The sequence below is a fragment of the Pecten maximus genome, chromosome 6 (genome assembly GCF_902652985.1).
Source record: "Pecten maximus chromosome 6, xPecMax1.1, whole genome shotgun sequence".
In the NCBI taxonomy this organism is placed as follows: Eukaryota; Metazoa; Mollusca; class Bivalvia; order Pectinida; family Pectinidae; genus Pecten; species Pecten maximus.
This window is the reverse complement of record NC_047020.1, coordinates 14811810-14838954: the sequence shown is the minus strand read 5'-3', so window position 1 is coordinate 14838954 and position 27145 is coordinate 14811810. Positions and strand designations below refer to the sequence as shown.

The 27145-nt window shown below is 34.4% G+C and overlaps 2 protein-coding genes across 2 annotated transcripts in view; one reads left to right on the top strand and one right to left on the bottom strand.

The window, feature by feature from the left end:
* Positions 1 to 1376: 1376 nt before the first annotated feature.
* Positions 1377 to 8794, bottom strand: LOC117329060 (A-kinase anchor protein 17A-like). The gene is made up of 5 exons (XM_033886765.1): positions 8480 to 8794; positions 6712 to 7683; positions 5774 to 5922; positions 3459 to 3699; positions 1377 to 2068 (listed from the first exon to the last, which is right to left on the bottom strand). The coding sequence occupies exons 2-5, from the start codon at positions 7489 to 7491 to the stop codon at positions 1778 to 1780; spliced, it is 1461 nt and encodes a 486-aa protein (XP_033742656.1). The 5' UTR covers positions 7492 to 7683; positions 8480 to 8794; the 3' UTR covers positions 1377 to 1777.
* Positions 8795 to 8986: 192 nt separating this feature from the next.
* The window catches only part of LOC117329058 (arginine--tRNA ligase, cytoplasmic-like), a 162592-nt gene continuing 144433 nt past the window's right edge, over positions 8987 to 27145 (top strand). The window contains exons 1-9 of the mRNA XM_033886756.1: positions 8987 to 9110; positions 10601 to 10747; positions 11406 to 11588; positions 12328 to 12417; positions 14161 to 14339; positions 14672 to 14855; positions 16313 to 16442; positions 17270 to 17374; positions 26338 to 26516. Coding sequence (XP_033742647.1) covers positions 9069 to 9110; positions 10601 to 10747; positions 11406 to 11588; positions 12328 to 12417; positions 14161 to 14339; positions 14672 to 14855; positions 16313 to 16442; positions 17270 to 17374; positions 26338 to 26516 — 1239 coding nt within the window. The 5' untranslated portion in view covers positions 8987 to 9068. The remainder of the gene's footprint in view (positions 9111 to 10600; positions 10748 to 11405; positions 11589 to 12327; positions 12418 to 14160; positions 14340 to 14671; positions 14856 to 16312; positions 16443 to 17269; positions 17375 to 26337; positions 26517 to 27145) is intronic.

The window sequence follows — 27145 nt, the reverse complement described above, 5'->3', positions numbered from 1 at the left end:
CCTCACAGCTGACTGGCTACATCCCTCAGTCAGTCCATCTGTTCACTAACACACCTCACAGCTGACTGGCTACATTCCTCAGTCAGTCCATCTGTTCACTATCACACCTCACAGCTGACTGGCTACATCCCTCAGTCAGTCCATCTGTTCACTAACACACCTCCCAGCTGACTGGCTACATCCCTCAGTCAGTACATCTATTCACTAACACACCTCACAGCTGCCTGGCTACATCCCTCAATCAGTACATCTGTTCACTAACACACCTCACAGCTGACTGGCTACATCCCTCAGTCAGTACATCTATTCACTAACACACCTCACAGCTGACTGGCTACATCCCTCAGTCAGTACATCTATTCACTAACACACCTCACAGCTGACTGGCTACATCCCTCAGTCAGTACATCTATTCACTAACACACCTCACAGCTGACTGGCTTCATTCCTCAGTCAGTCCATCTGTTCACTAACACACCTCACAGCTGACTGGCTACATTCCGCAGTGACCAGTACATCTATTCACTAACACACCTCACAGCTGACTGGCTACATCCCTCAGTGACCAGTACATCTGTTCACTAACACACCTCACAGCTGACTGGCTACATCCCTCAGTCAGTACATCTGTTCACTAACACACCTCACAGCTGACTGGCTACATCCCTCAGTCAGTACATCTATTCACTAACACACCTCACAGCTGACTGGCTTCATCCTCAGTCAGTTCATCTATTCACTAACACACCTCACAGCTGACTGGCTACATTCCTCAGTGACCAGTACATCTATTCACTAACACACCTCACAGCTGACTGGCTACATCCCTCAGTCAGTACATCTGTTCACTATCACACCTCACACCTGACTGGCTACATTCCTCAGTGACCAGTACATCTATTCACTAACACATCTCACAGCTGACTGGCTTCATTCCTCAGTGACCAGTACATCTATTCACTAACACACCTCACAGCTGACTGGCTACATCCCTCAGTCAGTACATCTATTCACTAACACACCTCACAGCTGACTGGCTACATCCCTCAGTCAGTACATCTATTCACTAACACACCTCACAGCTGACTGGCTACATCCCTCAGTCAGTACATCTGTTCACTAACACACCTCACAGCTGACTGGCTACATCCCTCAGTCAGTCCATCTGTTCACTAACACACCTCACAGCTGACTGGCTACATCCCTCAGTCAGTCCATCTATTCACTAACACACCTCACAGCTGACTGGCTACATTCCTCAGTGATCAGTACATCTATTCACTAACACACCTCACAGCTGACTGGCTTCATCCCTCAGTCAGTCCATCTGTTCACTAACACACCTCACAGCTGATCACTGGCTACATCCCTCAGTCAGTCCATCTGTTCACTAACACACCTCACAGCTGACTGGCTACATTCCTCAGTCAGTACATCTATTCACTAACACACCTCACAGCTGACTGGCTACATCCCTCAGTCAGTCCATCTGTTCACTAACACACCTCACAGCTGACTGGCTACATTCCTCAGTCAGTACATCTATTCACTAACACACCTCACAGCTGACTGGCTACATCCCTCAGTCAGTACATCTATTCACTAACACACCTCACAGCTGACTGGCTACATCCCTCAGTCAGTACATCTGTTCACTATCACACCTCACAGCTGCCTGGCTACATTCCTCAGTGACCAGTACATCTGTTCACTAACACACCTCACAGCTGCCTGGCTACATTCCTCAGTCAGAGCATCATGCTCCTTCCGGTTTGTTTCACTTTTTCACTACCACAGCACTTTTCAATTTCCCTTTACCAGCCATTTTTTTGCGTAAAGATTCCCTTTGAAATTCCTCCTGTTTCTCTTCTTTAACTTTCCAGTTTTTAAGAATTTTGTTTCGAAGTTCATGTTCTTGCTTTTCCAGACGTTCTTTCTTTCTTTTTCGACCCTCTATCCGCCTCTTCATTTCCTGTTCCTTTTGAATCTGTTCTTGTTCAATCTCTTTCTTTCTCATTTCTTCTGCTTCTCTCTCATGCTTCTCAAGATCTTCTTTCACCTTGATTTTCTGAAAAAAGTAATGAACTAATAAGGGCTGTGACTATCTATATATAGCTGAGCCAGTCTATATTTAGGACTGTGACTACCTATATATAGCTGGGACAGTCTTTATTGAGGGCTGTGACTACCTATATATAGCTGGGACAGTCTTTATTTAGGACAGTGACTATCTATATATAGCTGGGACAGTCTTTATTAAACTTTGACTATCTATATATAGCTGGGACAGTCTTTATTTAGGGCTGTGACTATCTATATACAGCTGGGACAGTCTTTATTTAGCTGTGACTATCTATATACAGCTGGGACAGTCTTTTTTAAACTTTGACTATCTATATATAGCTGGGGCAATCTTTATTTAGCTTTGACTATCTATATATAGCTGGGGCAATCTTTACTTAGCTTTGACTATCTATATATAGCTGGGACAGTCTTTATTTAGGGCTGTGACTACATGTATCTACAATGTATATATAGCTGGGACAGTCTTTATCTAGCTTTGACTATCTATATATAGCAGGGACAGTATTTATTTAGGGCTGTGACTATCTATATATAGCTGGGACAGTCTTTATTAAACTTTGACTATATCTATATATAGCTGGGACAGTCTTTATTAAACTTTGACTATCTATATATAGCTGGGACAGTTTTTATTTAGCTGTGACTATCTATATATAGCTGGGACAGTCTTTATTAAACTTTGACTATCTATATATAGCTGGGACAGTCTTTATTAAACTTTGACTATCTATATATAGCTGGGACAGTTTTTATTTAGCTATGACTGTCTATATATATAGCTGTTTCAGTCAATATCAAGCTTAATCTGAAGGTTTCTGATGTTCTGTTGGCCTTTCACTAATCTGATATGGGCTCACTAACATAAGAACTCTTGCTATATTGAAAAGGAGGAAAAAGCTGACCTGCATCCTACAGTTGACAATTCGTCGTATGTTTTCAACTATTCAATATGCATGTGTGGTTAGAAAACTCATATATCCAAACCTTTGATAATTTTGTGACAAACCTTATCATACGTAAATACATACATGTCAACACACATATACAATTCAGTCCACTCATTTCATAAACCAACTCCAAGTTTCCAAACATTTTGCGGCTTTATTTGTAATGTGAATCACATGATTATAATAAGTCTGACCAGAAATCATTTTCATCATAAGGAAGTATTGTCTGTGCCACGTGAGATCTCATCAGGTCATGTGAACACAGTCATTACAAATATGGCCACAAAGTTTTTGAAAACTCAGGAGCTGGATTATGAAATAAGTGTATTAGAACAGGCACGCTACTGCAGCCTTTGATTTACTATAAGGATTCTCACCTTGACAGCATTGAACATGCAGCCTTTGATTTACTATAAGGATTCTCACCTTGACAGCATTGAACAACTCAGACATGAGGCGTATTGACTCCAGTTTTCTTTGAGCTATAAGAAATTTTCTCTCCTCTAAAGCTATCTTAAGCTGTAATTTCTTCTCTTCCTCCCTTTTCCTCTTTTGCAAGGTTTTGAGTTTCCTTTTTTCTTCTCTACTTCTCCTCCTTTCCTCCTTTTTCTGTATTTTTTCGATTCGTTTTTGTTCCTTATCCTCCTCTTCTTCCTTTTTTTTTCTCCTATGATAAAAAGTCAACACATAAATCTTAATGTAGACCATATAATTGTAAGTCACTATAACAAACATGATTCAGTAATTACATACTAGCTCTATCACATACAGTATACATTTGCTGGTTGGATTAATGTTATAAGTTGAAAAAGATTTTCTTTTTTAAGTGAAATATTTATTTCCCTTTGATATTTTATTCCTCAATACTGTTTCCACTAAGATTTGATGAAGCTTTGCATATATATTATATATGTAAATTTTAATGTTTTTACCTGTGACTGTGTGTAAAAATATTATATGAAACACTTACAAAATCCTACCTCCCAAGAAAAAGACCTACACTTGAATACATTTCATAAGAGTTATCCCCTGTAAGCTGTGATACATGTGATCAAATGACAGAAAACATGATGAAATATCAAGGGAATTTAATTATCTCCTAATGTGACAGAAAGTAAAATGATAATAATGCGTTGCATTATTTTTATAGTAAGGTAATGTTTTATTTTTCAACAATCTAATATTTTTCATAATTTATTACTGAAAGAAAGGTTATATGATTTCATTCATGACAAGACAGAGTTTGTTTTTGAAAAGTTTCCATATTTTGGTGAAATGAAAATGCACACTAAAATAGAATTCTTACTTGGTATAAATAGGATTCTTTCTGAAACCACTTCATATTTATAGAAAATTGTGGTATTTTCATTTTTATTTTGAAAAAATAGCTTCTTTTAGCTAGAAAAACTTCTGTAAGACATAAATGCCCCTGCTGCCACTTGAAAACCCAAATTCCTAGCAGTTTCTGAGATTAGTTTCATTGTATCGGGACAGGACGGGACGGGACAGGACAGGACAGGACGGGCATGAATAACACTAGTACTATATGCCCCCTTCTAACGGCGGGGGCATAAAAATTGCAATTTTCTCAGAAAAAGATTTGATTTCTAGAAAATTAGTACTAAAAGGCTTGGTAATTTTTGCAACAAAGCAAATTGTGGCACAAAAATCACTCATATCAATTTTCATCATATCCTGACCATGTCTTATTCCCTTAAAATTTTGTTATCTATTCTGGAATCATAATCTGAAAAAGATTGACATTGTATGACATAAATGTTACATCCATGTGTTCAAACATTAATTACCAAACACTTTAAACTGTTTGAACAAACGTATGAATACCACATGTTAATCTGCATGTACAACTTTATGAATTATGCTACCAACAAAATGTTTTTAGCTGAATGCATGATATACATCTAGACTCATAACGTCCACTGCCCCGAGTGTTACCAAGTCACACAACATCGAACAAAACCATCAGTGTTGTCTGTTAGCCAGTAGTGTCTCCCTGTAATCAATCTAGCGTATCCATTCAATTAAGCTTTCCAATTTAGGAGAAAGACTGTTGGTTTTTGTATCTAAATTTAACACATCATACTTATTAAATATGTTTTAAAGGTAACAGTTTGCCAGAATGAGGTCCATAAATGTATTTTTCTGTTAAATGAAGAGTTTGTGTGACAAGAAGATTTCTGTACCACCAAGTACCCCAACCAGCAACCCAAGTGTACTAATCTAATATATGTCCTAACTACCAGTGTTATCTATTTAATCATCTGCCACTTTTGTTTCATACCCATGTAAGTTTCCAAAACACTGATACATGTGTTACGCATTTGACCTTAAACTATCTCTATTTGAACCAGAAAATAGAGCCAACATCAGTTCCAGGGTAGGTACATTATTTAATGTGGTATGGATACCCAAAGTATGGAGAGTGACTATTGAAATATATATTAATATAAACATGAATTAATCGTAACTAGCTCCCGATGAAGCCTCACACCAATATGCCATACGTCTTACTCCCTGATGATGTTTGAGATTAATGTGATTAATTCCGTCAGTTTTGATCTTCTATTTCAAGATATATGTTAAATATGTACTAGAACTGTGATGAAACAGGAATTGAATAAAAAAATTATACCAAGTAACATGGCTATTACAACAAAATGTGGTCCAAGGACTCAAATCCCTGATCTCCTCAAAGTATTACAAATCATTGAATATATTACCGCTCTTCTTCCTGTTTTCTTTCCTCTTCCTCTCGTTCTTTTCTCACTTTTTCTTCCTTCTGTTTTTCCAACTGTTCCAACTTCCATCTTTCTATGCGACGCTTTTTTATGGCTTTGTCAGAGAGATGCTTTGTTTTGTCAAAATCCACCTGAAACATTTTTCAAAATCCACAGGTTTCTTAATATTTTTATTAAAAAAAGAAATACATTATCATGGTATAATACAGTACATGATATCAGAAGCTTTTAACTTTCTAAGCCAAATTAAGGTAACTTCTGACAGCATTACACAAACCATAAGCTTTTCTTTCCTCTTACATATACTGAAAAGTTGTGACATAGCTTGCGTGGGTGAATAAAGTTACATTCTTTAATCCAACATGTTCACAATTCCACAAACCTTGTCTGAAAGACATCGCTACTTCCTATAGCATCTATATATAAACTTGAAATTAATCAAGAATTATGATTCCCACATTTCATCTAAGGTGACCTAACAAGAGGCCCATGGAACTTCACTGTTCCCGGATGATGACCTTGAATTTGAGGTCAAATATGTCATTCATTTAAACAATCTTGATAGCTCTTCACCCTAGCATGCTATAAGGCCCTTTAGCAGGTCTCTTGGCCTACTGCTTAATGAAAAATAGTTGATTTAAAGATTTCAGCAGATTTCACCTCAGTGACCTTGAATGAAGGTCAAGGTCATTAATTTCAACAAACTTGATATCCCTTCACCCCAGCACAGTAAAGGTACAATATTACGTTTCTAGGCCTCTTGGTTATTGAGAAAAAAGACGAAAATGTAAATTGGTTACAAAATGAGGTCTCACAACGGACGACAACGAACAAATTAAAGTGCAATTAGAATAAGCAATTTGAAACAATGTCACATGTGACCTAATAATAAGTATACAAATCAAATATGGTTACCATACCTTGATATTGGCTGTATAAGCCTTGTCATCTTCCCCTATATAGAGTACCTTCATTCCACGAAGGCTGTCCATAGCTTTAACAAAACCGATGTATTCCTTGAACTGCACAAAAGCCTCAAAGGTCAAATCTTGTCCATATGTGAATGTCTGAATGGCACCAGATTTTGTGGAAGTGGTCATTTCCTTCCTATATGGATCAAGCATTGGGATGTCAACACACCGAACCTCACCAAACCCTTCCCAGATACGTTTTAACAGTTGTTCACTTGGCTTATCATTTTCCCTGCTTCTATGGGAAGAGAACCATCTGGTTGGCAGATCTTTGAAGTGAATTGTGTCTGGTCTTTCACCAGATTTCATTTCATTCATATTTTTTGCATCTCTGAAATATGAGTCCCAGTCATGACGTAAAGGAAAGCTGACCTTAGCCTCAGCTGCTTTGACCTTCAAAATATCAGGAAAACCACTCAACTTAATAGTCTTTGCATCCAGCCTCTGAATGAGTGTTTTGACCAAAGCTTTAGTTTCTGTTTCACCTTCCAGTCGAATAAACTCGAGGGTACTTTTGATTATTTTCAATGTCAGGAAAGAGTGAGGTCTTGCCATGTGTTTGACACGCTCCATCACCTCCCAGTTAGAGATAGATTTACCTGGTTGTTTCAACTGAGGAAGCTGAACGCAAACATTTAGTTTAGCGAGAGGCTTAAGGTACAAACCCTGGAGCTGATATAGCTCTATTTTCTCTGAGGTATCATTACACACCTGTGTATTACTTGCCATTTTATAGAGAGGTTTGCTCTGACCAGCCTATAATGATATTACAACGTAGAATTCTTGATTAATTCCCAGTAAACATGTTCCTTTTTGCAAATTGGTTCCATAAATTCTTGTTCTCAATTCCTGAAACCATTTCTCTAGTATTGTATATATGACTGTTTAGATTATTCCTCATCCTTCAGGAGATTTGATATCCTGCATTGAAAAGAAATTTGCGAATTAAAAAATTCATCATGTCTGAAAATGCAAATGATACAGAAAAACTGTCTGATTAAAAAAAAGATTTTCATTTTAATATTTTTTTTGACATACACGTACAATATATATCTTTGATTACTGTATGTTATCAAATAAATCTTCCCGATTTAAGTTTTGATTCAATGGGTGGGGTATTCCAGTTATTTATACTCACCCTATGAGGACATTTTTAAGGATAACTTCATTACATATATGTAGTTAGCAATCATCTTTGTTTATGATGAACTTTGAAAGTCTCCGATAATATATTGCATCTGATCATGATTGATCTTTTCTTTACTTTTTGCTTCTTTCCCCTTTTCCTTTTAATATTTGATAACATAAGTCACATTTGACAATACAAAACTAAAGGACCAACATCACAACTGAGTATTCACAGAGGCAGACATGTATGGCAGACATTAATGAAAGACAACAGACTATGGATAATTCACGACAAAAACATCACCTGAGACAGAACACGTGAACAGAGAACAACAAAAAAGGTCAGTGTAACAGGAACACATAATACAGACACAAAATATGGACATGTCAAAGAAGTAAGCTTAACCCTGTCAGCTTATAATTATCACTCGATCAATGTAATATATTCTACATATCTTGGATCTTCGGCTGAAACCAGACGATATACTGCAGTATTTCAGCGATCTTCGGATGTTATTATTGTTCGCCTTTTTTTTTAAATTTATGGCCATTAATTCTCACTTTTAAAAGCACTATATGCAATACTTACACAAATTCTAAAACAGCAAGAACTACCGAAGGTTGTCATGCAGAGCTTTGAGTAATTTGCTACCGAGTGTTATCATTGTGTTCCGTCTTCACAACGTTGCACACAACGTCGGCTTACGTATCACACCATTTTACATCGTATGATCTCATAATCAATTATAAACAGGAATACATTTGCCTAAACACGAGTATCATAACTGATAGACAAGATGATGGAGCACGATGAGCTAAGCAAACCAAGGACAAAGACTGGTTAGCTCTACAATTTTAAGTGATGAAACTAACTACCGGATGTGTGCCATTTAAAGTTTAACTAGTCGATAAAGTTTGTTTCTATTATCTTAATAGCCAAAACTTAAAAAATCAAAGTAGTTTCTACCAAAACAATAATTTGTATTTAGTTAATATATATAAATGCTAAACATAATGTTTGAATCAGTACATATTATCACTAAATTAAATAGATTAATTGTTTATCGCTTATGTTTGTCTTCTTGATTATGAACCGGAAGTGAGATCCACAACGTGGTTTCAACCGAAAGTAGAAAACACAGTGCTGTGTTGTTGTATTGACACTTTATTGCATCACTATGTCTGAAATCGCATTACTTACAGCCCGTGCTGAACAATCGGTATGTATAGCCGCAAACTATTTGTTAATTTTTCTTATGATATCTACTTAAGCGAATTTCAGTTTTAATATTAAATAGTAACGTTACTGTCTGTTTTTAGCTTCATGTGCATGTGCCGTACGGTAAGTAACTAATTCAATAAGTTGGATACATATAACATATTAAAAATTCCGCTTTTTAGGGACGGTGTATCTGTCAACATGGCGAAATTGCATGGATATACAATGCAGACTTGTCATTTTCACAGGTTCTTGTATCATAGGCACTTTTATCTGGTACATCCTACAAATGTATGTAATTACATGTAACATTAAGAGTTAAAAATTATCCTCTATGTACTAAATACAGAAAAGTATTCAGCTTCCATTCGGGATCCTCAGTAAATCGTTTGAACACCCTCGTAGAAAAATTAGGAAATTAGATATTTTTTCACATTTTGTCGTATTTTGTAGTTACATTTATCACTTTAGGTATTGGGTAACATCAGGGACATATACAATGTATATCTTATTATACGTCCCTGGTAACATCCCAAACATAAGCCACATGTGTTTTACTGGTAAAAGACATAAGTTTATTTCTGTAGATTTCTGAAGCAGAGATTGTCTCAAAGGAGCTGTCTGATTGGCTTACCTATTTTAATTTACTGAACCAATCAGACAGCTTTTTTCTTTGAGTGTACAATGTACAGTACATCAAAGGACCCATGGGCATTATTATACCTGGTAGTGGCTTGTTGATGGCATTCACTGTCTTGATTTTTCTCAACTTTCTGACTTTGGTGTGTTCCAAGTAACACTTCTGTTTCATCCAATTTTAAGGTTCCCTTCACCCATAAACTTGGGAAAAGTCCGCAGAACTTACATGTGTAATTGACTTTGTTCGCCTTCTAATACAGCCAACAAAAAAATGTTCAAAGTTGTTTACTAAATATGTCGTAAATGTTCAATTCATACACATTCAACGACATCATATAACAATTTGATCACATCACAACCGCATTGTCTGGTATTGATGCAATGTTCAATGTACAGTATTATACACAAGAGCGCAAACAGGCTTAGAAGAAACTTATCATTCACCCCCTTGGGAGTGAAACAGGGCGATATAATGCCTAGAGTAAAGTTTAATCAGCTGCCAAGCACTCTGCAAGCCTCATGTTTTATTTATCAACATGAATGATGCCTATCAGATTGAGATCCCTGTCTCTTCATTCTGTTAATCGTATATACCAAAAGGAAGTGAAAGATTCTATTTCTCTTTATCCCAATAGCCTGGTGAAAGTGTTCTGAGTGATGAGCCAAGGTCTTCATTCCTCATATCATCCATATGAAGGAATGTTTAATCATTATTACAGGAAGTATAGCTAGCAATCATAATTCTTATAATATCTTGTGGAAAATGGACAAAACCACAAAACCCATGTATCTAATTTGGTTAGATACATATTAGTTATTTTCATAACATTTCTTTATCATTTTTTTATACAGGAAACAGAAATTAAGCATTTAGAGGAGGAGATCAAACGCCTTCAGGACCCTCAGCGTATGTTAGCTGATGGAATCATATCTCCAGAACTGGACAAATTGAGGACAGAGAACGCCAAGCTCAACTACCAAATCAACCATTTGAAAAGGGTAAAATAATCAATATGAATATATTTGAATGCCAATCATGAAAAAAAATAGGTGAAAAGTGAAAATGAATGCTATACATGTGCAGTGTACCTTAAATTTCTGATGATTTTTGTTAATTATTTACAAAAATAAACTGAATTGTAAACATGATAGCTGCCATTTCTATATTCAGTTATCTCAAATTTTACTTATCAATACCATATTTATCAGCAATTCAAAAAGTCATTGCATGACCGCAAATAAGCCTCATTCTTCACTTTGCAGATAATCTATTTTAAAATAGTAACCTAAAAGTGATTCACAAAGAAGCCCTTCCCAAACTTAAATACTAAACTTTAACACCAGGAGAGGAGGCTTATCCGAGGATAAATATGGCACTAAACTTTTACACAAAGGGAGGAGGTTTTTTGAGGATGCATAAGGTATTAAATGTTTACAGTAGGAGAGGGAGCTTATTTGAGGATAAGTACAGATATTAAATTTTTACACTAGGAGAGGGGGTTTATTTTAGGATAAATACAGCAGTAAAATTTTACACTAGCGGAGGAGGCTTATTTAAAATAAATATAGTAGCATTTCAAAGATAGCTTTCTTAATTAGCCTGATAATATTTTCGATGTTTCAACAGTGGTATATTGTCTTGTTTATTTATACTCAGAGCCTTGCTGCAGAGACACAGAGAAAGCCAAAGAACATGCTGAGTATTGGGATCATAGTGGAAGAGTTATTTGGCCGGGCCCTCCGTTGTGCCTATCCAGACCTGGACAACATCCCTGTCATGATACAGGGCAGCTCAAAGTTTGCTGACTACCAGTGTAACTCTGCCATGGTGATAGCTGCGGTGAGGATCATGTCTTTTACACACAATTACGCTGTAGTATTTCATAGTGTGTAATATACTGGTCATATAGAAATTAGCGTGTCATAGTGTGTAATATACTGGTTATATATAAATCAGTCTGTCATAGTGTGTAATATGCTGGTCATATAGAGATTTGTCTGTCATAGTGTGTAATATACTGGTCATATAGAAATTAGTCTAGCTGTCATAGTGTGTAATATACTGGTCATATAGAAATTAGTCTGTCATAGTGTGTAATATACTGGTCATATAGAGATTTGTCTGTCATAGTGTGTAATATACTGGTCATATAGAGATTAGTCTGTCATAGTGTGTAATATACTGGTTATATATAAATCAGTCTGTCATAGTGTAATATACTGGTCATATAGAAATTAGTCTGTCATAGTGTGTAATATACTGGTCATATAGAAATTAGTCTGTCATAGTGTGTAATATACTGGTCATATAGAGATTAGTCTGTCATAGTGTAATATACTGGTCATATAGAAATTAGTCTGTCATAGTGTGTAATATACTGGTCATATAGTAAATAGTGTGTAATATACTGGTCATGTAGAAATTAGTCTGTCCAGCTGTCTTACAGAGATCTAGAGCTGAAGTGACATTGTATGTGAAATTTGAGTTTCAACTGCTCTGAGTTCAGGATTATAGGGGTAATAACCATTATAGATTATAACTTTTTTTGTTATTTATCTGCATTTCTTTCTGCTTTCAGAAACTGAAATCACAGGGTGTGAAGGTTCCTCCAAAGGAAATTGCACAAAATATTGTAGCTTGCTTGCCAGAATCTGAATACTTTTCCAAGGTAAGTAGTCCTTGAAGAACTGAAAAAAATCAACCTTGAACATTTTATACAGAGAAGGTGATGGTAAATTCAAGTTCATTGTTGAGTCATATAGAAATATAGTTATAACAACTCCCAGATTTTGCATCAGAAATGGATCTGACATAGAATTAAGTAAAGGAAAGGGCTTGCCTAAGACTTTGTAATAGACTGACTGCTTGTTACTTTGTTATAAAGTTTGTACATGACCACTGGTGATAGAAGTTTATAATGGCTGTAGTTAGATCTAAAAACATACAGGAACACTGGTGATGAAGTTTATAAAAGCTGTAGTTTATATCTAAAAACATACAGGAACACTGGTGATAGAAGTTTATAATGGCTGTAGTTTATATCTAAAAACATACAGGAACACGTACTGGTGATAGACGTTTATAATAGCTGTAGTTTATATCTAAAAATATACAGGAACACTGGTGATAGAAGTTTATAATGGCTACGTAGTTTATATCTAAAAACATACAGGAACACTGGTGATAGAAGTTTATAATGGCTGTAGTTTATATCTAAAAACATACAGGAACACTGGTGATAGAAGTTTATAATAGCTGTAGTTTATATCTAAAATCATACATGACCACTGGTGATAGAAGTTTATAATAGCTGTAGTTTATATCTAAAAACATACAGGAACACGTACTGGTGATAGAAGTTTATAATAGCTGTAGTTTAGATCTAAAAACATACAGGAACACTGGTGATAGAAGTTTATAATAGCTGTAGTTTAGATCTAAAAATATACAGGAACACTGGTGATAGAAGTTTATAATGGCTACGTAGTTTATATCTAAAAACATACAGGAACGCTGGTGATAGAAGTTTATAATGGCTGTAGTTTATATCTAAAAACATACTGGAACGCTGGTGATAGAAGTTTATAATTTATAATGGCTGTAGTTTATATCTAAAAACATACAGGAACACTGGTGATAGAAGTTTATAATAGCTGTAGTTTATATCTAAAAACATACAGGAACACGTACTGGTGATAGAAGTTTATAATAGCTGTAGTTTATATCTAAAAACATACAGGAACACGTACTGGTGATAGAAGTTTATAATAGCTGTAGTTTATATCTAAAAACATACAGGAACACTGGTGATAGAAGTTTATAATAGCTGTAGTTTATATCTAAAAACATACAGGAACACTGGTGATAGAAGTTTATGATAGCTGTAGTTTATATCTAAAAACATACAGGAACACGTACTGGTGATAGAAGTTTATAATAGCTGTAGTTTATATCTAAAAACATATAGGAACACGTACTGGTGATAGAAGTTTATAATAGCTGTAGTTTATATCTAAAAACATACAGGAACACTGGTGATAGAAGTTTATAATAGCTGTAGTTAGATCTAAAAACATACAGGAACACTGGTGATAGAAGTTTATAATAGCTGTAGTTAGATCTAAAAACATACAGGAACACTGGTGATAGAAGTTTATAATAGCTGTAGTTTATATCTAAAAACATACAGGAACACTGGTGATAGAAGTTTATAATAGCTGTAGTTTATATCTAAAAACATACAGGAACACTGGTGATAGAAGTTTATAATAGCTGTAGTTTATATCTAAAAACAACATAGACAACACCTGTAATCAAGACAACACCTGTAATCACCAGTAGGTTGGATTATAATCGTTAAAATTTCTTACTTTAGTTTGTGTCACATGAACTTGTTATTTTACTTCAAAAGGTGGAAGCAGCACCCAATGGATTCATCAACATTGACCTCAACAAGAATTTTGTGTCAGAACAGATTAGTAGTTTACTCCAAAAAGGGCCGACCCCACCAAATGTTGGCATCCAAAAACGTATTGTTGTCGACTTCTCCTCACCAAACATTGCTAAGGAAATGCATGTCGGACACTTAAGGTATTCATGCAATCATCATATTTGTAGATACGGTAGGAAGCTTGATGTATTTAACATGTACGTACTGTAGGATATAGTGTTGTTAATTATGTCCGTCCCGTCCCGTCCCGTCCCGACCCATCCCGTCCCGACCCGATCCGATGTTATGTAACTAGCTAATCTCAGGAACTGCTGATGAGATCCTCACTAAACTGTGTTTCAGGGTGTCATTGGGGGCATTTTTGTCTTATAGATATTTTCTAGTTAAAATGATAATTGTCCTCATAGAATATGCACTTTTTTTATTGAGGTATGCTTTGTTAACTGATGTTTGAACAACTTTCTGTCTGCAGGTCAACCATTATAGGTGAGAGTCTTTGTCGTTTGCTCGAGTGGGTCGGTCATGATGTTTTACGTCTGAATCATCTTGGAGATTGGGGCACACAATTTGGTATGCTAATAGCCCATCTCAAGGACAAGTTCCCTAACTATCTCTCTGTGTCTCCACCAATCAAGGACCTACAGGCATTCTACAAGGTAAACCAACTACATGTTCTACAAAGTTATAAAACAATTGTACATTCTACAAGGTAAACCAACTACATGTTCTACAAAGTTATAAAACAATTGTACATTCTACAAGGTAAACCAACTACATGTTCTACAAAGTTATAAAACAATTGTACATTCTACAAGGTAAACCAACTACATGTTCTACAAAGTTATAAAACAATTGTACATTCTACAAGGTAAACCAACTACATGTTCTACAAAGTTATAAAACAATTGTGCATCCTTCAAGGTAAAACAACCGTATGTTCTACAAAGTAAAACAATAGTACATTCTCAATGGTAAAATTTGTTTTGTGCTACAAGGTATATATATTACAATTGTATATTTTCCAAGGTAAAATAATTGCATGTTTTACACAATAAAACCTAAAATATGTTCTATAAAGAAATACAAAATTTATACATTCTCCAAGGTAAAACAACAGTACACTCTGAGTGTACTCTCCAAGGTGAAATGATTGTATGTTCTGCAAAGTAAAATTGTTCTTTCTCCAGCTTTATAGGTAAAACAATTGTACATTTCTCCATGATAAAACAACTCTGATCTAGAAAGTAAAACAATTGTACATTCTCCATGATAAAACAACTCTGATCTACAAAGTAAAACAATTGTACATTCTCCATGATAAAACAACTCTGTTCTACAAAGTAAAACAATTGTACAAATATTCTCCATGATAAAACATCTCTGTTCTACAAAGTAAAACAATTGTACATTCTCCATGATAAAACATCTCTGTTCTACAAAGTAAAACAATTGTACATTTTCCATGATAAAACATCTCTGTTCTACAAAGTAAAACAATTGTACATTCTCCATGATAAAACATCTCTGTTCTACAAAGTAAAAAAATTGCACATTCTCCATGATAAAACAACTCTGATCTACAAAGTAAAACAATTGTACATTCTCCATGATAAAACATCTCTGTTCTACAAAGTAAAACAATTGTACAAATATTCTCCATGATAAAACATCTCTGTTCTACAAAGTAAAACAATTGTACATTCTCCATGATAAAACATCTCTGTTCTACAAAGTAAAACAATTGTACATTTTCCATGATAAAACATCTCTGTTCTACAAAGTAAAACAATTGTACATTCTCCATGATAAAACATCTCTGTTCTACAAAGTAAAAAAATTGCACATTTTCCATGATAGAACATCTCTGTTCTACAAACTAGAAAAATTGTACATTTTCCATGATAAAACATCTCTGTTCTACAAACTAGAATGTTTGTACATTTTCCATGATAAAACATCTCTGTTCTGCAAAGTAAAACGACCTTATTTTATTCATTGTACTCTGTACAAGTTATTTAATGTACAGAGAGATATAGTCACATTTCGGCTATGTTAATTGTAAAGTTTTCTGTAGTAGAAAGTCTACTATATTTTGTTTTTTCTTCCCATGTAGGAATCAAAGGTTCGTTTTGATGAGGATGAAGCCTTTAAGAAGCGAGCTTACGAGGCTGTGGTGAAGCTCCAGAATGGTGATGAGGCTCATCGGAAAGGATGGAATCTCATTTGTGATGTCTCTAGGAAAGGTCAGTCTTACTTGTCACACTTTCTGTAATATTTGTGATGTCTTCTTTCTCTCTCATCATGAATGTTCAGTGGTCTAGATGTATGACACAGGACTACGTGACCGAAGGGTTGCGCCAGCTCGAGTCCCAGCACAGGTGCTGTAGTGAATCCTTGAATAAGATACTGACTCTGTTGTGTTCCAGTCGACTCAGCTGTAAATTAGTACTTGGTAAGGCAGTAAAAGATATGTTGTGTGTAAATTAACTGTTGACACCAAAATAACAGCTCCGCCTGTATGCTCCCCAGGGAGTTGAGAAAGAAATTTGATGGTAGCCCAAATAACCAGAGATAAAATTTGCGAATGGTTTTGATACAGCTATATTGCTATGATATAGAGGTATTTAATGAACTTCAAATTATTGTTCATTATTGATTATCACATTCTGTGACATGTGTGATGACTCCAGTCACACTTAGTCACACTTCATCTGACATATTCTGTGATGTTTTGCATTAAGTTTGTCCTATAGAGTAGTCTCCAACTTATATTTGGACAGGTTGTACAGTCAGAATGTGGAGGGCTGAACCATGTGGTGACAGCCATTTTATTGTACCATTCACAATCATGATGTCAGGTCATTGTCCATATTATGATCTCACATTTGATTTCTGACTGGTACAGGCAATACAAAATACTCAAGAGTATATATTTCACTAGTGACAATTTTACACGGGATAATTCATTGGATAATATATTGTTCATCGTTTCGCATAGCAGATGCTAATTTTGAAGTCTTATTCGCAATATATGTCAACTTAACTTCTGTTTATACCATATTTATTTCAGAATTTCAAAAGGTGTATCAACGTCTTGGAGTCTCTATTGTGGAACGAGGCGAGTCTTTTTATCAGCCATTGATGGGGGCTATTGTGAAAGAGTTGGAAGAAAATGGTAAGATTAAGATTGTTCATTTACATGTAAGTCACCAGGAAAGAGTATAATTTTAAAATTCCATATTTTGGTAATTATAAATGGTACAGGGATTACTATCAATAAGTTCTCATAGACACAACACAATAACATATTGATTAATCATGATACAATTGTGACCCCCTTGAATGATGTCAGTTTCCCACAAATTAGCATTGCAATAAAAAAAAAATAATAATAATGAAGAAATTCCCATTACAAACTTGATCTGGAGGGTTGGTTATATGATTATTGGCCTGGTGGTTTTATGTAGTTTGATTAAGTTTTTTCTCGAAGATATTTACGTAATTGAAATGGTGGCTATTATAAAATATTTGTGGGTACTTTATTTTTGGCCTTGAGCTTCATATATAATTTAGTTGTGTAAACCTTTGTGGTTACCAATATAAACAGAAAGTAGTATTAATGAGTTTTTCATTTCAATTTGTTATATTCATTTGCATGTTTCCTATATGTAATTATACTGGTGTGATCAGTATACTATAAACACTCAATGCTAATATCTAATTATACTGGTGTGATCAGTATACTATAAACACTCAATGCTAATATCTAATTATACTGGTGTTATCAGTATACTAAACACTCAATGCTAATATCTAATTATACTGGTGTGATCAGTATACTATAAACACTCAATGCTAATATCTAATTATACTGGTGTGATCAGTATACTATAAACACTCAATGCTAATATCTAATTATACTGGTGTGATCAGTATACTAAACACTCAATGCTAATATCTAATTATACTGGTGTTATCAGTATACTAAACACTCAATGCTAATATCTAATTATACTGGTGTGATCAGTATACTATAAACACTCAATGCTAATATCTAATTATACTGGTGTTATCAGTATACTAAACACTCAATGCTAATATCTAATTATACTGGTGTTTTCAGTATACTAAACACTCAATGCTAATATCTAATTCTACTGATGTGATCAGTATACTAAACACTCAATGCTAATATCTAATTATACTGGTGTTATCAGTATACTAAACACTCAATGCTAATATCTAATTATACTGGTGTGATCAGTATACTAAACACTCAATGCTAATATCTAATTATACTGGTGTGATCAGTATACTAAACAATCAATGCTAATATCTAATTATACTGGTGTGATCAGTATACTAAACACTCAATGCTAATATCTAATTATACTGGTGTTATCAGTATACTAAACACTCAATGCTAATATCTAATTATACTGGTGTTATCAGTATACTAAACACTCAATGCTAATATCTAATTATACTGGTGTGATCAGTATACTAAACACTCAATGCTAATATCTCTATAATTATACTGGTGTGATCAGTATACTTAACACTCCATGCTAATATCTAATTATACTGGTGTTATCAGTATACTAAACACTCCATGCTAATATCTAATTATACTGGTGTTATCAGTATACTAAACACTCCATGCTAATATCTAATTATACTGGTGTTATCAGTATACTAAACACTCCATGCTAATATCTAATTATACTGGTGTTATCAGTATACTAAACACTCAATGCTAATATCTAATTATACTGGTGTGATCAGTATACTATAAACACTCAATGCTAATACAGAGGAGCCCACTTATTTGCATATCGGTTATTTGAATATCCCGCTTATTTTCATAAAATTCTCAGGTCCCGATTTTTTCCTTCTTTATCTTTGTATTTTAATCCCGTGTATTTGCATCGACTAAAACACCGACTCCCGCTTATATGCATATAAAAATTCAAAAAAATCGAAAAAATTTAATTGATTTTAGGGTATTTTTGTGATTTTCCCATAATAAAAGTTTTATGAAATGTGTTTTAACTTACATATTGATTTGACATGATGTACAACGTTATCTTATCATTGGTTCCCACTTCGTCATTACAGGTTACGTTCGATGCATCGATATCGACATTAAGTTATAATTCAGACCATATCAGTAGCAATGTGCAGAAGAATTACTGAATGAAATATTTATATGCCTCATCTTTTGATGAGATTTGTTTATTTATTATAGCATCGATCCAAACCTGTGTTCTGTGCACTTAAACACTCGCTGAGGCAGGTTGCGATCGGCATGATTGTTTATTAGGCGCATTGCATTGTGGGGGCATATGTGTAATGAACGACAACTCTTTGTGTGTGTGCGCCATTTTCCAAAACAAACCCAAACGACAATAACATGTCACGGTCATTTAAGACAGTCTATTGCTTCAGCAGTTCATCATCTATGATCAAACAACTAATATACTCATAGCAGGAACACAACGCATCTCGAGACGAAAATGAATGTTAATTGAAACGATGACATTGTACATCGTAGTGCCAACCCACGCGCGTATGACCAATAGTATCGGACCCAGAGACTCGGAGTGACAAGTAGTAAACGATGAAGTGTATGCAAAAATTTGTACATTTACAAAGAATAACAACCCATGTATTTCCTATTTACTCTTATATTTTAAATAATGTTGTTTTTTTTAAAATATATTTTTAATGCAAATAACGTAAACAATCATAAAGCGCCCATTTTGAGTACCGACCTGACGATCTACAAAATGTATAAGAGGGGCAAAAACCCAACTCCGCCTATACGAATACTCCGGTTATTTGCATATTTTGTCGTGGAAAAAGGGGTATGCAAATAAGCGGGTTGCTCTGTGTCTAATTATACTGGTGTGATCAGTATACTATAAACACTCAATGCTAATATCTCTATAATTATACTGGTGTGATCAGTATGCTAAACACTCAATGCTAATATCTAATTCTACTGATCATGATGTGATCAGCATACTAAACACTCAATGCTAATATCTAATTCTACTGATGTGATCAGTATACTAAACACTCAATGTTGATATTTAATTCTACTGGTGTTATCAGTATACTAAACACTCAATGTTGATATTTAATTCTACTAGTGTTATCAGTATACTAAACACTCAATGTTGATATTTAATTCTACTAGTGTGATCAGTATACTAAACACTCAATGTTGATATTTAATTCTACTGGTGTTATCAGTATACTAAACACTCAATGTTGATATTTAATTCTACTAGTGTGATCAGTATACTAAACACTCAATGTTGATATTTAATTCTACTAGTGTGATCAGTATACTAAACACTCAATGCTAATATCTAATTATACTGGTGTTATCAGTATACTAAACACTCAATGTTGATATTTAATTCTACTAGTGTGATCAGTATACTAAACACTCAATGCTAATATCTAATTCTACTGATGTGATCAGTATACTAAACACTCAATGCTAATATCTAATTATACTGGTGTTATCAGTATACTATAAACACTCAATGCTAATATCTCTATAATTATACTGGTGTGATCAGTATACTAAACACTGAATGCTAATATCTAATTATACTGGTGTGATCAGTATACTAGCTATAAACACTCAATGCTAATATCTAATTATACTGGTGTTATCAGTATACTAAACACTCCATGCTAATATCTAATTATACTGGTGTTATCAGTATACTAAACACTCCATGCTAATATCTAATTATACTGGTGTTATCAGTATACTAAACACTCCATGCTAATATCTAATTATACTGGTGTTATCAGTATACTAAACACTCAATGCTAATATCTAATTATACTGGTGTGATCAGTATACTATAAACACTCAATGCTAATACAGAGGAGCCCACTTATTTGCATATCGGTTATTTGAATATCCCGCTTATTTTCATAAAATTCTCAGGTCCCGATTTTTTCCTTCTTTATCTTTGTATTTTAATCCCGTGTATTTGCATCGACTAAAACACCGACTCCCGCTTATATGCATATAAAAATTCAAAAAAATTGAAAATTTCAATTGATTTTAGGGTATTTTTGTGATTTTCCCATAATAAAAGTTTTATGAAATGTGTTTTAACTTACATATTGATTTGACACGATGTACAACGTTATCTTATCATTGGTTCACACTTTGTCATTACAGGTTACGTTCGATGCATCGATATCGACATTAAGTTATTATTCAGACCATATCAGTAGCAATGTGCAGAAGAATTACTGAATAAAATATTTATATGCCTCATCTTTTGATGAGATTTGTTTATTTATTATAGCATCGATCCAAACCTGTGTTCTGTGCACTTAAACACTCGCTGAGGCAGGTTGCGATCGGCATGATTGTTATTAGGCGCATTGCATTGTGGGGGCATATGTGTAATGAACGACAACTCTTTGTGTGTGTGCGCCATTTTCCAAAACAAACCCAAACGACAATAACATGTCACGGTCATTTAAGACAGTCTATTGCTTCAGCAGTTCATCATCTATGATCAAACAACTAATATACTCATAGCAGGAACACAACGCATCTCGAGACGAAAATGAATGTTAATTGAAACGATGACATTGTACATCGTAGTGCCAACCCACGCGCGTATGACCAATAGTATCGGACCCAGAGACTCGGAGTGACAAGTAGTAAACGATGAAGTGTATGCAAAAATTTGTACATTTACAAAGAATAACAACCGGTGTTATCAGTATACTAAACACTCAATGTTGATATTTAATTCTACTAGTGTGATCAGTATACTAAACACTCAATGTTGATATTTAATTCTACTAGTGTGATCAGTATACTAAACACTCAATGCTAATATCTAATTATACTGGTGTTATCAGTATACTAAACACTCAATGTTGATATTTAATTCTACTAGTGTGATCAGTATACTAAACACTCAATGCTAATATCTAATTCTACTGATGTGATCAGTATACTAAACACTCAATGCTAATATCTAATTATACTGGTGTTATCAGTATACTATAAACACTCAATGCTAATATCTCTATAATTATACTGGTGTGATCAGTATACTAAACACTGAATGCTAATATCTAATTATACTGGTGTGATCAGTATACTAGCTATAAACACTCAATGCTAATATCTAATTATACTGGTGTTATCAGTATACTAAACACTCCATGCTAATATCTAATTATACTGGTGTTATCAGTATACTAAACACTCCATGCTAATATCTAATTATACTGGTGTTATCAGTATACTAAACACTCCATGCTAATATCTAATTATACTGGTGTTATCAGTATACTAAACACTCAATGCTAATATCTAATTATACTGGTGTGATCAGTATACTATAAACACTCAATGCTAATACAGAGGAGCCCACTTATTTGCATATCGGTTATTTGAATATCCCGCTTATTTTCATAAAATTCTCAGGTCCCGATTTTTTCCTTCTTTATCTTTGTATTTTAATCCCGTGTATTTGCATCGACTAAAACACCGACTCCCGCTTATATGCATATAAAAATTCAAAAAAATTGAAAAATTTCAATTGATTTTAGGGTATTTTTGTGATTTTCCCGTAATAAAAGTTTTATGAAATGTGTTTTAACTTACATATTGATTTGACATGATGTACAACGTTATCTTATCATTGGTTCCCACTTCGTCATTACAGGTTACGTTCGATGCATCGATATCGACATTAAGTTATAATTCAGACCATATCAGTAGCAATGTGCAGAAGAATTACTGAATGAAATATTTATATGCCTCATCTTTTGATGAGATTTGTTTATTTATTATAGCATCGATCCAAACCTGTGTTCTGTGCACTTAAACACTCGCTGAGGCAGGTTGCGATCGGCATGATTGTTTATTAGGCGCATTGCATTGTGGGGGCATATGTGTAATGAACGACAACTCTTTGTGTGTGTGCGCCATTTTCCAAAACAAACCCAAACGACAATAACATGTCACGGTCATTTAAGACAGTCTATTGCTTCAGCAGTTCATCATCTATGATCAAACAACTAATATACTCATAGCAGGAACACAACGCATCTCGAGACGAAAATGAATGTTAATTGAAACGATGACATTGTACATCGTAGTGCCAACCCACGCGCGTATGACCAATAGTATCGGACCCAGAGACTCGGAGTGACAAGTAGTAAACGATGAAGTGTATGCAAAAATTTGTACATTTACAAAGAATAACAACCCATGTATTTCCTATTTACTCTTATATTTTAAATAATGTTGTTTTTTTTAAAATATATTTTTAATGCAAATAACGTAAACAATCATAAAGCGCCCATTTTGAGTACCGACCTGACGATCTACAAAATGTATAAGAGGGGCAAAAACCCAACTCCGCCTATACGAATACTCCGGTTATTTGCATATTTTGTCGTGGAAAAAGGGGTATGCAAATAAGCGGGTTGCTCTGTGTCTAATTATACTGGTGTGATCAGTATACTATAAACACTCAATGCTAATATCTCTATAATTATACTGGTGTGATCAGTATGCTAAACACTCAATGCTAATATCTAATTCTACTGATCATGATGTGATCAGCATACTAAACACTCAATGCTAATATCTAATTCTACTGATGTGATCAGTATACTAAACACTCAATGTTGATATTTAATTCTACTGGTGTTATCAGTATACTAAACACTCAATGTTGATATTTAATTCTACTAGTGTTATCAGTATACTAAACACTCAATGTTGATATTTAATTCTACTAGTGTTATCAGTATACTAAACACTCAATGTTGATATTTAATTCTACTAGTGTGATCAGTATACTAAACACTCAATGTTGATATTTAATTCTACTGGTGTTATCAGTATACTAAACACTCAATGTTGATATTTAATTCTACTAGTGTGATCAGTATACTAAACACTCAATGTTGATATTTAATTCTACTAGTGTGATCAGTATACTAAACACTCAATGCTAATATCTAATTATACTGGTGTTATCAGTATACTAAACACTCAATGTTGATATTTAATTCTACTAGTGTGATCAGTATACTATAAACACTCAATGCTAATACAGAGGAGCCCACTTATTTGCATATCGGTTATTTGAATATCCCGCTTATTTTCATAAAATTCTCAGGTCCCGATTTTTTCCTTCTTTATCTTTGTATTTTAATCCCGTGTATTTGCATCGACTAAAACACCGACTCCCGCTTATATGCATATAAAAATTCAAAAAAATTGAAAAATTTCAATTGATTTTAGGGTATTTTTGTGATTTTCCCGTAATAAAAGTTTTATGAAATGTGTTTTAACTTACATATTGATTTGACACGATGTACAACGTTATCTTATCATTGGTTCACACTTTGTCATTACAGGTTACGTTCGATGCATCGATATCGACATTAAGTTATTATTCAGACCATATCAGTAGCAATGTGCAGAAGAATTACTGAATAAAATATTTATATGCCTCATCTTTTGATGAGATTTGTTTATTTATTATAGCATCGATCCAAACCTGTGTTCTGTGCACTTAAACACTCGCTGAGGCAGGTTGCGATCGGCATGATTGTTTATTAGGCGCATTGCATTGTGGGGGCATATGTGTAATGAACGACAACTCTTTGTGTGTGTGCGCCATTTTCCAAAACAAACCCAAACGACAATAACATGTCACGGTCATTTAAGACAGTCTATTGCTTCAGCAGTTCATCATCTATGATCAAACAACTAATATACTCATAGCAGGAACACAACGCATCTCGAGACGAAAATGAATGTTAATTGAAACGATGACATTGTACATCGTAGTGCCAACCCACGCGCGTATGACCAATAGTATCGGACCCAGAGACTCGGAGTGACAAGTAGTAAACGATGAAGTGTATGCAAAAATTTGTACATTTACAAAGAATAACAACCCATGTATTTCCTATTTACTCTTATATTTTAAATAATGTTGTTTTTTTTAAAATATATTTTTAATGCAAATAACGTAAACAATCATAAAGCGCCCATTTTGAGTACCGACCTGACGATCTACAAAATGTATAAGAGGGGCAAAAACCCAACTCCGCCTATACGAATACTCCGGTTATTTGCATATTTTGTCGTGGAAAAAGGGGTATGCAAATAAGCGGGTTGCTCTGTGTCTAATTATACTGGTGTGATCAGTATACTATAAACACTCAATGCTAATATCTCTATAATTATACTGGTGTGATCAGTATGCTAAACACTCAATGCTAATATCTAATTCTACTGATCATGATGTGATCAGCATACTAAACACTCAATGCTAATATCTAATTCTACTGATGTGATCAGTATACTAAACACTCAATGTTGATATTTAATTCTACTGGTGTTATCAGTATACTAAACACTCAATGTTGATATTTAATTCTACTAGTGTTATCAGTATACTAAACACTCAATGTTGATATTTAATTCTACTAGTGTGATCAGTATACTAAACACTCAATGTTGATATTTAATTCTACTGGTGTTATCAGTATACTAAACACTCAATGTTGATATTTAATTCTACTAGTGTGATCAGTATACTAAACACTCAATGTTGATATTTAATTCTACTAGTGTGATCAGTATACTAAACACTCAATGCTAATATCTAATTATACTGGTGTTATCAGTATACTAAACACTCAATGTTGATATTTAATTCTACTAGTGTGATCAGTATACTAAACACTCAATGCTAATATCTAATTCTACTGATGTGATCAGTATACTAAACACTCAATGCTAATATCTAATTATACTGGTGTTATCAGTATACTATAAACACTCAATGCTAATATCTCTATAATTATACTGGTGTGATCAGTATACTAAACACTGAATGCTAATATCTAATTATACTGGTGTGATCAGTATACTAGCTATAAACACTCAATGCTAATATCTAATTATACTGGTGTTATCAGTATACTAAACACTCAATGCTAATATCTAATTATACTGGTGTGATCAGTATACTAAACACTCAATGCTAATATCTAATTATACTGGTGTGATCAGTATACTAAACACTCTATGCTATTCCTCACTTTCAGGCCATCTGGTCCTAGAAGATGGACGGAAGGTTATGTATATACCCGGGGCTGCTGCACCTCTAACGGTCGTCAAGTCTGACGGCGGATTTACCTACGCTACGTCTGACCTTACCGCCATCAAACAACGCCTCAAGGTGGAGAAGGGTGACTGGCTCCTCTATGTTGTGGATGCTGGACAGGTACAAGTCTTCTCATTACATGGTGTCGATTATAAGACTCTTTCATATGTGTATATGTAGGATAGGGATATTCCACCCGAGGGGTCACAAAATGTGGTGAAACCCGAGGCTTGCCGAGGGTTTTACCACATTTTGTGATCCCGAGGGTGGAATATCCCTATCCTACATACACACATAATGACAGAGTCTTTTTCTCTCATACCATTACCGAATTTCTGGCGAAAGTGTCTGGCGAAAGTGTCTGGCGAAAGTGGCCCTCAGCCATCCATTTTCTTCATTTTTTAAATTTCTTTATTTGACGTTTTTACTAAAAATACTTGTAATATTCTAAACGATCATACCCGATTTTGGCAAACAAAGTTTGCACACAAATTTCATTCCTTTTGTGGTTAAGTGATGAACGAATGAACAATTCGCTGATAAAAATTACCGTAACTTGACAGACTTTTACGTGGCCGTTATCAAATTGTCAACATCCGAGAAAAAGAAGTTCTATCAACAACGCTGAAATGAGTTTTCCAACTTTACATATAATTTGATTTGCACCTCGACATATTTAATCATTTCACAGAACACACTTAACTTTTAAATGTCAAGTCAAATTTTTTTTATAAAATACTACGTCACTG

Bases quoted from the DNA above. Each gene is read 5' to 3' on its own strand.
- LOC117329060 (XM_033886765.1), bottom strand. From the start codon at position 7,491: ATGGCAAGTAATACACAGGTGTGTAATGATACCTCAGAGAAAATAGAG. The intron at 5,923-6,711 runs GTATGGTAACCA...AAAATGTTTCAG, and splicing joins CTTATACAGCCAATATCAAG to GTGGATTTTGACAAAACAAA. The intron at 3,700-5,773 runs GTAATATATTCA...TTTTTATCATAG, and splicing joins AGAAAACAGGAAGAAGAGCG to GAGAAAAAAAAAGGAAGAAG.